The sequence below is a fragment of the Desmodus rotundus genome, chromosome X, assembly GCF_022682495.2.
Source record: "Desmodus rotundus isolate HL8 chromosome X, HLdesRot8A.1, whole genome shotgun sequence".
Classification (NCBI taxonomy): Eukaryota; Metazoa; Chordata; class Mammalia; order Chiroptera; family Phyllostomidae; genus Desmodus; species Desmodus rotundus.
Genome location: NC_071400.1, coordinates 40373977 through 40387568, shown reverse-complemented (window position 1 = coordinate 40387568; position 13592 = coordinate 40373977). Strand labels below are relative to the sequence as shown.

The window sequence follows — 13592 nt, the reverse complement described above, 5'->3', positions numbered from 1 at the left end:
AGTGGGGGAGTGGGTGGGGAGAGAGGGGGAAAAGGTACAGAGAACAAGTAGCATAAATGGTAGGTAGAAGATAGACAGGGGGAGGGTAAGAATAGTATAGGAAATGTAGAAGCCAAAGAACATATATATGACCCATGGACATGAACTAAAGGGGGGGAATACGGGTGGGAGGGGGTGTGCAGGGTGAAGGGGAATAAAGGGGGGAAAATGGGACAACAGTAATAGCATAATCAATAAAATATATTTAAAAATGTAATTAAAAGTAAATAAAAGAAGGATGCTAAAATACTCAAAAAATCCTGATATAAAAAAATCCTAAGAATGAAAAAATACATTTACAGTACTGTACATATTTATTGAAACAAATGTGTATATGAGTGGGCCTGTGCAGTTCAAACTTACCCATTATCTTCCAGGTCTGACTCAGTTTTTCAATTTCCCACCCTGCCAGTACCTTGGTGACATTTGACTCTTATTTATGAAAGACACTCGTTGCTCACCAGTTTTTCTTTAAATCACCAAACTCAAATTTGAAAATATATTCAGTGTAGTTAGGCATATCTCATATTGAATTTATGTGAAATTATAGCTAAAGTGATGAAGTATGGCATTAATTGATTTTATTCTCTAAGGCAGCACTGTTTTTTGGTATAACTCCTTCTATGCATAGTTTTGTGATTGTTTGAAAATACAATTGACCTAGATTACATGTATTATAAAAACAAAGGGACCTAGGATATCAGACAGTGTGTTTTGTTGTGGTAGGAGGAGACTTGTGTGTGACTAAATCAGGATTGCATTTGACTTGTATTCACCAGGAGGAAATGAAGGAAATTAATGAGCTATGCTATAGTTGGCACCTGGTTATGTGAAGAAATATAGAAATTATGGGCTTATATCAGGAATTTGTAGGCAGGAATAGAATCATAGCAACTGAGTAGTATATCACTACTGTCAGGAGAAATTCACAGAAATGGAAGATTGTTGTATTCCATACTATATATAGAATAACCTGAGATTGTACATACAAATAAAATACCTTTCTTGAACATCCATGCCTTCTTTCAAAGGCAATTATTGAGTAGTGACAGATGTGGCTCAGTGGATTGAGCACTGGCCTGTGAACCAAAGGTTCGATTCCCAGTTATGGCGTGTGCCTGGGTTGTGGGCCAGTTCCCTGGTGGGGGGTGTGTGAGAAGCAACCACACATTGATGTTTCCCTCTCTCCTTCCCTTTCCCTCTCTCTAAAAATAAATAATTAAAATCTAAAGAAAGATAATTATTGAGCAACCATTATGTGCCAGACTAAGGATACAGCTTTACACTTTCATGCAGTTTATTGTCTGGAATAAAATGGATTATGTTTCTCTGTAAGGTCAAAGGGCAGGGGTCATGTTTCTTATATATCTGCATTAGTTTGTTAGGGCTGCCATAACAAAATACACAGAGTAGGTGGCTTAAACCACAGAAATTTATTTTCTTACAGTTCTACAGGCAATGTCCAAAATCAAGATGTTGGCAAGTTGGTTTATTCTGAGGCCTCTTTCCTTGGCTTGGAGACAGCCATAATGTCACTGTGTTTTCACATGATCTTTTCTCTGGTGTGTGCCCTGTGGTATCTTAGTGTGTCCAAATTTAATTTTTGTATGAAGATGCCAGTCAGATTAGATTAGGGGCCCACCCGAATGACCTCGTGTGACTTAATCATCTCTTGAAAGACCTTTTCTGCAATTGCAGTCACATTCTGAGGAACTGGGGCTTAGGGCTTCAATATATTGAATTTTGGGGGTGAGGGTACCATATAGACCATAACAATCACCCAGCATCAATAATCAGCTTACTTTTTGCCTGTGTAAGAATATTTTGCCTGTGTAAGAATATTCTCTTCTTCTTAGTACTATGAAGTATTCCTTCGAAAGTCTGCAGTGGAGCCCTGCCTCCTGTTTCATGAAGGTGGACACTGGTGTGAGCTCACCATCCACACCAAGAGCCAAGGGCACACAATGGCCGTCATTACTTTCCATCCCCAGGAATTAAGGCAGGTGAGACTCACAGGATGCTAAGGAGCAGCTTCTGTAGCAACCATGTGTATTACCATGCTGCAGTTGATTTGGGGAAGTTTCAGGGCAGATAGCAGAAACTACACATCCACAGAATATCTGTGTGGGATGGGGAGAGGGGCTGGGGGTAAGAAAGGAGATGGCAAAGATACTCTTTAACCGTGCTGCTGGCGTGATCAAACCACGGGGACCGAGGTGAGGTTACCAAGTTAATTATGATGTGAGGACCCCTAAGTATTTTCACAAGAACTTTGCCCATGGATGTTAGTGGATGCTCTATGAAATCCGAAAACAGATTTAATAGAGATTAGAATGTAAGTCAGAATTTCATAACCCAAATGATACTTGACATTTGTAAAGAACAAGGAGCTATCAAACATTCACACATTAAAACATTCCTATACTAATGTGATCATCTCAACAAACCTGCGAAGTAGATGGGAGAAGGAGAGTTATTGTCATCCTCATTTCAGAGATGGGCAAATGGAGGCATAAAAGTACCCAAGATTAAAGAGCCAGGAAATAGCCAAGCTAGGGCTTAAATCCTTGTCATTGATTCCTGGCCTTTTATCTCTATAGCTCCAACATAGTTTACTGTGATATATCCCTGTATCAAGCTAATGGTTATGCTCTCTGTAGTGATGCAGGAATTGTAAAAGTGCTCATTCTCTTTCTAGCATTTTTCTTTTCACCTAGCACTTGTGCCCCCTGAGGTGTTGTTTGGGTGGGGGGTTGTGATGTTTGAAGTGGAGAAGTATGAAGGGAATCGAAATGTGACTGCTTCTTCATGATGGGACAAAAGCTCAGTTTAGCTCCTGTTTACAAGAATAACTCACATTTTCTTTAGAGAATGTGCTTTCTTTTCTTTTTCATTCTCACTTGATATATTTTTAATTGATTTTAAAGAGAGAGGAAAGGGGGGAGAGAGAGATACAGAGACAGAGAAACAGAGAGATGTGAGACAGAAACATCTATTGGTTGCCTCCCATACATGCCTTGCCTGCGGATTGACCCATAACCTAGGTATGTGCCCCGACTGGACATCGAACCAACAACCTTTCGGTGTATGGGATGATGCTCCAACCAACTGAGACATCTGGCCAGGGTAGAAATGTGCTTTCTTAGTTGACTACTGCAGGGCTGAGTACTGTAGAGCTAGGAGAGGAAATTTGTCAGAGATGAGTCTTTGCTTGACTCCTGATTTTGTGGTCTGAGCAGAAGGAGCTCTGTGTTCAGAAGGAGACTGTAAAGGAGTTTTTCATCAAAGGACCAGGAATAGTCTGTGACTTGACGTCACTTTACTTCCAGGAAAGGTAAACCTGGGACAGCCAAACAGCAAGCAGGAGGCTGATGGCTTGCCATAGTCTGCGCTGTGGATTGCTGTGGTAGGGATGGTGTTTATGGAAAACCTGGGCTAAGTGGCCCTTATACACTACCCAGGTCCAGGAACCCAGGCTAGACTGTAGATGAGAGTGTCTGCATATATCTCCATACTCTGGAAACTCCTTCAGAGCTCTCAGGGCCATGCCATGGATGCTGTGTCTCCTAGATGAGATGCTGGAACCTCCCCCTCCAACCAACCACTAGAGATACAATAATCTGCAATTCCAAGATGCTTTCTTCTTTTATTCTTTCCAGCACCATGACCCATTGTAGCCATCAGCAGTCCTCCTTCCAGCTCCTGGTTTTGGAACCCCATATCTTTGAAGAGCTCTTGGGCTTGAAGGTCCGCATCTCTCCAGATGCCTTTTCCCAGATTAACACTGCTAGTGCAGAGATGCTGTATTGGAGTGTGGGGAAGCTGAGTGGAGTGAACTCTAACACCATCCTCCTTGACATCCGGGAAATAGCAGCCCAGGACTGAATCTACATACTGCTTAGCTCCCAGATTCTATTCACCCAGCAGCTAGAGTCCTGGATTGGGAGGTGGTGGTAGTGGTACGCGCATAACCTCATTAGATTAAAACCCTAAAATACTCTCTTCTTTTTCTCTCTTACTTCCCCAAGTGTGATTGGCCTTTCTCTGGCTCAGTATACCTCCCAGGTCCTTGCAATTGAGTTGATGGAGCAGGCGGTAGAGGATGCCAGGTGGACTGCAACCTTCAATGGTACATTGCTCACAATCTGGGGAGAAATCAAGAGCTGCAATTATTTCTGTGCTATGAAAAGGGTTGTGTGGAAAATGGCATCCACTATATCCATGACCTGTGGGGAGGAAGGGATGGTGTTCTGGAGTGGTCAGAGTTGGGTCCTGATGATTTTCTGAAAGAGATCCAAATAACTATTTTTTTTTTCTATCCAGAAGCAGAGCCTGAGGCACCTAACTGATAGGAAGCCTAACTGATAGGAAGGTAACTTGGCAAAACTTTGGATAATATAGAAGAGCTTTCTTGACATTTGTCTCATGAGGCACCATAGCATAATACAATGTAATAGGTTTCAAACTATTTTTAGCAACAACCTTTTCTTCAAACAAAATCTCATGACAAACTGCAATGTAGAGAACAGATCCCTTTGTCCCCTCTACCTCACCTCACACAATTCCTGAGGCTCTGTGTGAAAGTCTTCACTATAACAGAAAGAGCACTTGAGTAAAAGTCAAGAATCTCTCCTTGGTGTAGGTACTGATGTGATGTATGAGTCTCGAGGTTGTAAAATAACACTGTCTAGCCTCTCAAGCTGAAAGGCCTACTGAGATATTGCAAGGGATAGCACGTTGGGACAATGAAGCAGGTCCAAAAGCATTTCATTCATTGTTATTCAGAGGTATGATAGATCTAACGGAAGATGACAGAGCCCTGGCTCCTGTACCTTTCTATGAAGCTGAAGCTCTCTGCACCCCACTGTTGGGCATGAGTGTTCATTTATGCCATATGGGCCTCTCTTTTGCAGGCATCAAGAACTGTGAATTCCATGCTGGTCAAGCAGAGATTTTGCCACATTGCTAAAATCAAAGGAAGGTGAGCAGTTAATTGTTACTGTGGTGAACCCAGCCTGGGCAGGATTGCATAAGGATGAATAGTTTTCCTGCTACAGAACTAGCTGGGTGTTGCCATGATGTCCCCCAGCTTTAGTCTTATTCCTACACCACGCTAAGGGTGCTCCCAATGGACTGGCTCTGAACCTGTTTCTCTTCTATTCCTCACCAATCCTAGGTGCTGGCCAGTTGAAAATTTGTGATAACTCAGATCATGGTAGTTTAATCACAGCAATAGCAATGTCTTTCTTCTTCAGATTACCAGGTGGACCAAGCCAGTTGAAACAGCAGGGCCATCCGCACACTAATTTTTATTTCCTGCAAGCCCCATGGTGAAACCACAAGGAACATCATTGAGTGAGTCTTGATGTGATTTTAAAATTGTTTTTTCATGATGATCGAAGTAATTCATGCTTATTGTATAGAATTTGGAAAATGCAGAAAAGTGTAAAGAAATAGAAAAAAGTCATTACATTGCCACCACGAGTCAATCATAGGGTTCTCTGTCTTGGGTGAGGCAAGTAAAGCAACTCACTTTGGGTGTAAAATTAAAGGGGTGCCCCAAATCTCAGTAATCAAGATACATTTTAATGTAATATTTTCAAAACTCAAAATTAGTACAAATATCTTTGATAAACAAAATATTAAGATTGTTTAGAAAAGTAAGATCCACCCCTGTACTTGTTAAACCTTGCCTCATTCACCTTACCCTAATCCTGGCCCTAGTTCCAATAAAATTTTATTTACAAAAGTAGCAGCTAGCCTGCAGGCCATAATTTTCCAATTTGGTTTTCCAAAAATGCATCAAAATATTATGTGTCTTGATTGCTGAGATTTTTTGGCTTCCTCTTACATTTTACACCCAAAGGGAATGCCTCTTGCTTCATCTCAGTTCTGGCCAGCCGTGGTCAATTCTTTTTGTTTTTTGAAACATTTTCTTCTTTTAATCTCTCTCTCTTTCTCCTCTCTCTTTTTCTATAAGTAATACAATTTATTTGTATTATTCAAACCTCATAATATGAAGTATAGATGATATGACTGGATAAAACAAGTATTATTTAAAAGTAAATGAAGGGATTAAGCAAAAAATAAATAAATAAATAAACCTCATAGACACAGACAAATATTGTGTCTACCAGAGGGAAAAGGGCTGAGGAGGTAGAAGAGGGTAAAGGGGTATAAATGGTGATGGAAGGAGACTTGACTTGGGGTGGTGATGACACAATACAATCTGCAGATGATGTATTAATATTATAGAATTGTGCACCTGAAACTTATATAATTTTATTAACCAAAGTCACCCCAATGAATTCAATAAAAAATAATTTAAAACTGAAAATAAAATAAAAGTAAATGAGCCCTGACTGGTGTGGTTCAGTGGGTTGGGCATTGTCCTGCAAACTGAAAGGTCGCCATTTCGATTCCCAGTCAGGGCACTTGCCTGGGCTGTGGGCCAGGTCCCCAGTTGGGGGCTTGTGTGCAAGAGGCAACCAGTTGTTTCTCTTGCACATCTATGAGTCTCTCCCTCTCTGTCTCCCTCTCTTCCCCTCTCTAAAAATTAATAAAATCTTTAAAAACCTAAAAAAATAAAAGTAAATGAATTGAGCTTTCAAGTCAATGAACTAGAAAAAGAACAATAAACCTAAAGGAAAATGAAGGAAATCAATAATGTTTAAAAAATCCACAAATTAATGAACTACCAAAAAGAAGTATAAAACAAAAGCATGTAGACTTGATAAATAAATAAGGTGTTAGTGAAAGAAGAAAAAAATAGATATATAAACCTAATAAAGAATATAATGGAATAAAATGTAAAAATATAAAGTCTTAAGTGAGAAAAGGAGTATCACTATAACTATGAAGATATTTTTTTATTTTTTGATATATTTATTGATTATGCTATTACAGTTGTCCCATTTCCACCCCTTCACTCAACTCCATTCTGCCCATCCCCTCCCTCCCACATTCACCCCCTATAGTTCATGTCCATGGGTCATACTTATAAGTTCTTTGGCTTCTACATTTCCCACACTATTCTTACCCTCCCCCTGTCTATTTTCAACCTATCGTCTATGCTATTTATTCTCTGTATCTTACCCCCCTCTCTCCCCCTCCCAGTCCCCTATTGATAACCCTCCATGTGATCTCCATTTCTGTGGTTCTGTTTCTGTTCTAGTTGTTTGCTTAGTTTTCTTTTATTTTTGTTTTAGGTGTGGTTGTTAATAACTGTGAGTTTGCTGTCATTTTTACTGTTCATATTTTTGATCTTCTTTTTATTAGATAAATCCCTTTAACATTTCATATAATAATGGCTTGGTGATGATGAACTCCTTTAACTTGACCTTATCTGAGAAGCACTTTATCTGCCCTTTCATTCTAAATGATAGCTTTGCTGGATACAGTAATCTTGGATGTACGCCCTTGCCTTTCGTGACTTGGAATACTTCTTGCCAGTCCCTTCTTGCCTGTAAGGTCTCTTTGGAGAAATCAGCTGACAGTCTTATGAGAAGTCCTTTGTAGGTAACTGTCTCCTTTTTCTCTTGCTGTTTTAAGGATTCTCTCTTTATATTTAATCTTGGGTAACTTAATGATGATGTGTCTTGGTGTGTTCCTGTTTGGGTCCAACTTCTTTGGGATTCTCTGGGCTTCCTGGACTTCCTGGAAGTCTATTTCCTTCACCAGATTGGGGAAGTTTTCCTTCATTTCTTCAAATAAGCTTTCAATTTCTTGCTGTTGCTTTTCTCCTTCTGGCACCCCTATAATTCAGATATTGGAATGTTTCAGGTTGTCCCAGAGGTTTGTAAGAGTCTCTTCACTTTTTTGAATTCTTATTTCTTCACTTTGATCTGGATGGATGTTTATTTTTTCCTTTTGTTCCAAATAGTTGGTTTGAGTCCTGGTTTCCTTCCCATCACTGTTGGTTACTTTGAACATTTTGCTTTATTTCACTTTGGGTATCCTTCATTTGTTTTTTGTTTTTTGTTCTTTCATTTTTCGACCAAGGTCAATCAGATCTGTGAGCATTTTGATTACCAGGGCTTTAAATTCTCAATCAGATAGGTTGGCGATCTCCTCCTCGCTTAGCTCTCTTTCTGAGGCTCCACTCTGTTCTTTCATTTGGGCCATATTTCTTTGTCTTGGCGCAGCTGATTGGTTGTAAGGGGGTGGCGCCTTAGGTATCCACCGGGGCAGGGCAACCTTCTTTGCTGCACTTTGGTGCTGCCTGTGGGGATGTGACCAGAGAGGGAAAGGTGTGGCTCACCTGCTGATCTCTAGCGCATTTTCAACCTACTCTCGGACTCTCCTGTGAGACTGGGAGCTTCTCCTACCATGGCAACCCCAGCCATAGCCCACAGCCACCTCTGAGTCCCTTAAGTCAGCCCCTCCCATGCAGCCCACTCAGTTGGGCAGCCAGCCCCATCCCCAATGTCAACTAGTCGCCGTGGTTTTTCTGTGTCGGCTGGCTTGATCTGCTGCCTTACCCGTCTGGTTGTTCTGGTTGATTTTTTCTTCAATTCCTTGGTTGTTGGAGTTCCATACAGTTTGATTTTCTGGCGATTTTGGTTGTTTATTGATTTCAGATTGGTTGTTGTCCTCCTTTTAGTTGTGCGAGGAAGCGAAGGGTGTCTACCTATGCCTCCATCTTGGCTGGAACTCTAAATTTTTTTGAATATATGGTAAAGGTGGAACCTCAAATCAATGGGAAAAAGATCCACTATTCAATAAATGACAATGGACAACTGGGTAACCATAGTGAAAATAAAAGTTGGATTTGTATCTCACATTGTATAGTAGGATATATTATAAAGAAGTCAAAGTTTTAAATGTTAAAAGGGGAAACTGTAAATGTACCCTAGGAAATCATAGAGTTTCTCTATAATCTTGTAGTGCAGAAGCCCTTTCTGACTATGAAAATTCAGAAGCCATACAATAAAAGACTGTTAAATTTGGCTACATGCAGACTAACTTTTCCTTTTATTACACCATGCACAGAAATAATTTCAAAATAAATCATAGAACTGAATGTAAGCACCAGAACATAGGAGTGAGTCATTGTGACTTTGGGTTAGGGAAAGCTTTCTTAGATATGACATCACAAACCCAGATGACAACAACAACAAATAAATAAAAACATACATAAATAATTTTTGTGTATGTATGTAATTGGACACCATCAAAGTTAAAAAAGCTTTTGTGCTACAAAACCTTTCATGGTTCATAAACACATTTATAATATTTTCTTTTCATATCATTCTATTTATTTTTCTTTTGGGCTGTTCTTTTTTTTAATGATTTCTAGGAGTTTGTTATAAATTAAGGAAAAAAGCCTTTGTGATATGAATTGAAAATTTATTTCCAGTGTGTATGTTGTCTCCTGGGTTGGCTTTTAGTGCTTTTTACCACACCAAATACTGATTTTTTAAACTGAGATATAATTCACATACCATATAGATCACTCATTTATAAAGTTCATTGGTTTTTAGTATATTTATAGAGTTGTACAGCTATCACAATAATAAGTTGTGGGACATTTTCATTGACACAAAAAGACATCATGCCCATTTCTCCCCTAACTTCATATCCTCAGCTCTAGGCAACCACAAATCTACTTTCTGTCTCTACTGAATCGCCTAATCTGAACATTTCCGATAAATGGAATTGTATAGTGTGTGGCCTTTTTTTGTCTGGCTTCTGATTACCACTCCCTTATCAGGTAAATAATTTCCAAATATTTTCTCACATTCTGTCGGCACTCTATTCACTTTATTGATGGTGTCCTTTGAAGCTCAAGAATATTTAATTTTGAATATGTCCAGACTACTTTTTTCTTTTGTAGCTTGTGATTTTGGTTCTAAGGTATGTTACTAGGTGGAAATAGGTGTGCAAAAATCATTTATATTTTATTAAATTATCTTTGTAAAAAAAAGACAAAGGATGAGAATATAGATTTGTATATCCATAGAGAAACTGTTAAGTTATATAAGAAACTGATGACAGTAGTTATCTCTGGTGGCGGAAAACTGCAGAGATGGGAGCCACGGGGGGAAGGAAACTTCACCATATACCTTTTTATGTTATTTCATTTTTGAATAAAATGAAAATATTCATTATGCCAAACAAGTTTTTTTTTTCAATTTTTATTGTTATTCAATTACAGTTGTCTGCCTTTTCTCCCCATCCCTCCACCCCATCCCAGCTGAACCCACCTCCCTCCCCAGCCTCCACCCTCCCCCTTGATTTTCTCCATGTGTCCTTTATAGTAGTTCCTGTAATCCCCTCTCCCTATTGTCCCCTTATAATCAACAAAAGAAAAAAGCAAACAAAATATAACCAGAGACATTGAAGTTAAGAGCAAAACAAGTTTTAAAATGCAATGATTAAGAGTAAACCTAGGACCCTGGCTAGTGTGGCTCTGTGGATTGAATGCCTGCCTATGAATCAAAGGGTCACCAGTTCGACTCCCAGTCAGGGCACATGCCAGGTTGCAGGCCAGGTCCCCAGTAGGGGGCATGCAAGTTGCAACCACACATTGATACTTCTCTCCCTGTCTTTCTCCCGCCCTACCACTCTGTCTAAAATAAATAAATAAAATCTTTAAAAATACTGAAAAAAAAGAGTAAACCTAGGATTCTGCTAACATTCATACTGCATGAAACAATAAACATGGCCTCAAAAAGGCAAGAATATTTATTTTGAAAAGACAGTATATGCATATGGTAGAAAAAAGTCAAACAGTACAAGAGTATGCAGTGAGTCTCTTTCTTACTCCTGATCCCTAGTCCTCCAGATGTCACCATTCTTACCAGTTTCTTGTGTAGCCTACCAGAGATATCCTGGTGTGTACACATATACATGTATGTGTACATACCATCCTTCTCATTAAAAAAATAATAATACAAACAGACTATTAACACTGTTGTCCACCATGCTTTTCAGTTAACAGTAGATTTTGGTGAGTGGTCTACAATGATGTAGAGTCTGCATCAATGTTTTTTGGTCTACTTGATTTTTTAAATAGGCTATATAGGTGTTTTTTTTTTTTCTTCAAAAAGTCCAAAACATGTAGGAAGTTTTATTGAAAACAATAAAATACAGAAACACCAGATTCTCATTTTAATGTAAAATTGACAGCATTTTCCAGAACTTTCCTTGCACAGCACCATTCTTACCACTATTAAAAAAAAAAAAAAAAAAACAAGTTCCAGATCTAAAATAATGAACTTGCTTGTAAACATTCTTCTCATAAATGTCATTTAACTAGTCCCATACAATTGACTTTTAAGGTTGTTTCTACTCTATTGTTACCACAGTTTTGCAGTGAATATCCTTATATGTATATATTTGCACATATGTGCAATGTTATGTATATGTAATGAATAACTGTATGTGATAGTATATATATTAGATGAATCCCTTATGTGGAATTGCTGGGTTAAAGGATATATATGCTTTTAACATTTCCATGTATTTTGAAATGTATTTCTTTTTCTTTTAGATTTTATTTATTCATTTTTACAGAGAGAGGGGAAGGGAGGGAGAAAGAGAGGGAGAGAAACATCACTGTGTGGTTGCCTTTTGCGTACCCCCCACTGGGGACAGGGCCTGCAACCCAGGCATGTGCCCTGAGTGGGAATTGAACCAGCAACCCTTTGTTTTGCAGTCTGGTGCTCAATTCACTGAGCCACCCCAGCCAGGGCCATTTCCATGTATTTCTAACAGAGCTGTAGAATCAACTTATGAAAAATAGCCTTTTGGGAGTGTGATTAGAAGTATGCTGAATTTATTAACTAATTTAGGGAGAATTAAAATATTTACAATATTTTTTCTGTCCAGGGATGTGGTATGTTTTTTCAGTTACTCTTTTATGTAAAATTGTCAATATAAAAATATATATGAAAAAATATATATATATAAATGTTAAAATATATATATATTTTCCAGTATTGGTCTTTCTTTTTTATTTTAATACAAGAGATTGAAAAACTTTTATGGCTATTATAAATGGGAACTTTTTCATGATATTTTTAAAACGATTTTATTTATCCACCTTTAGAGAAAGGGGAAGGGAGGGAGAAAGAGAGGAAGAGAAACATCGATTGGTTGCCTCTCTCACACACTTTGACCTGGGACCGAACCTGCAACCCCGGTGTGTGCCCTGACTGGGAATTGAACCAGCAATCTTTTGTTTTGCAGAATGACATACAACCAACTGAGCCACACCAGTCAGGGCTTCATGACATTTTCTAACTGATTATTGTCGATCTTATGTCCAGCTACCTTACTATTTTATTAGTTTTATTTGTTTTCCAGTTGATTCTCTTGCATTGTCTTGGTAGCTGGTCATATGATCACCTTATGTTTTATTTTCTTCTGATACTTTTTTCCTTATCACATTGGATAAAACAAACATTCTGTTGTACGGGTGATAGTGAAAATCTTCTTTTGTTCCTGATTTTTTTTACTTTTTGTAAATCAGCCTGGGCTCGTGTGGCTCAGTGAAATGAGTGCCAGGCTGTGAACCAAAGGGTCACTGTTTCGATTACCAGTTAGGGCACATGCCTGGGTTGCTGGCCAAGTCCCCAGTAGGGGGCACTTGAGAGGCAACCACACATTGATGTTTCCCTCTCTACCTCCTCCCTTCCCCTTTCTAAAAATTAATAAATAAAATCTTGAAAAAATAAAAATACTAGAAAACATAATAGTAAATGTTGACATATGGTAGCTATATAAATTTTATTTCCATTTCTCTATATTTCATTTTATGTCATGGGGTTCTTTTATAACTTAAAATATTTGAATGTAAAGTGACTTATTTTCTCCTCCTTTCTTCCCTCTTATCTGTAAATGGCAATCTGATCTATTAGTTGTATCAGTTGGATCCAGAGTTATCTTTCTTATTCCTGTATCCAGCTGCCTACAAGGTTGATTCCAACTGGATATATTCTAGGACCTAGTTTGGTATTCAAAACTCAACATATCTCATGTTGAGTGTTTCACATCTTTCCTCCAAATCTGTTCTTGCTCTTATATTTCCAACCTGTATGAATATACCAACCTACTCAGTCACTCAAGCCAGAAACCTGGGAATTCTGTGTCCTCCTCTACACCCTGCCAACATCTAGTGTATCAGAGTCTCCATCTCTGCAGGTTACCATCATCTTACTGGATTATTACTGAAAGAGCCATCTTCCCAATTGCTGCTGCTCTCTCCACTCTTGCTCCAATCCATTTCATTACCTACCAACCAGAGTGAGTTTTCTAAAATGCCAATCTCATTGTGTTTCTCCAATTCTCAATATCTGTCTCTCATTGGCTTTTTATTGCTTTTAAAATACAGTCCAAAATTTTTGATGCAGCCTCAAATCCTCTTCATAATCTGGGAAGCCTCATTTCAATATATACTGAATTCCTTTCCCTGAAAAACAACTTTTTTTTCCATTCTGGTCCTTTTCACATTCTGCTTCCTCAGCTTGGAATATGCTTTTCCTTACCTCTTCTGGCTAATTCTAGTCATCTTTCTGTTTTTAATTTAGATATTCACCAAGGGATATCAG

The 13592-nt window shown here is 38.6% G+C and overlaps 1 protein-coding gene across 1 annotated transcript in view; it reads left to right on the top strand.

Annotated features, from left to right (window-relative positions):
- TRMT2B (tRNA methyltransferase 2 homolog B) overlaps nt 1–13592 on the top strand; it is a 160343-nt gene that overhangs the window by 15963 nt on the left and 130788 nt on the right. The window contains 7 exon segments of the mRNA XM_053916914.2: nt 1896–2042; nt 3279–3373; nt 3699–3899; nt 4053–4168; nt 4953–4997; nt 5000–5068; nt 5295–5394. Of these exon segments, the coding sequence (XP_053772889.1) occupies nt 1896–2042; nt 3279–3373; nt 3699–3899; nt 4053–4168; nt 4953–4997; nt 5000–5068; nt 5295–5394 (773 nt within the window).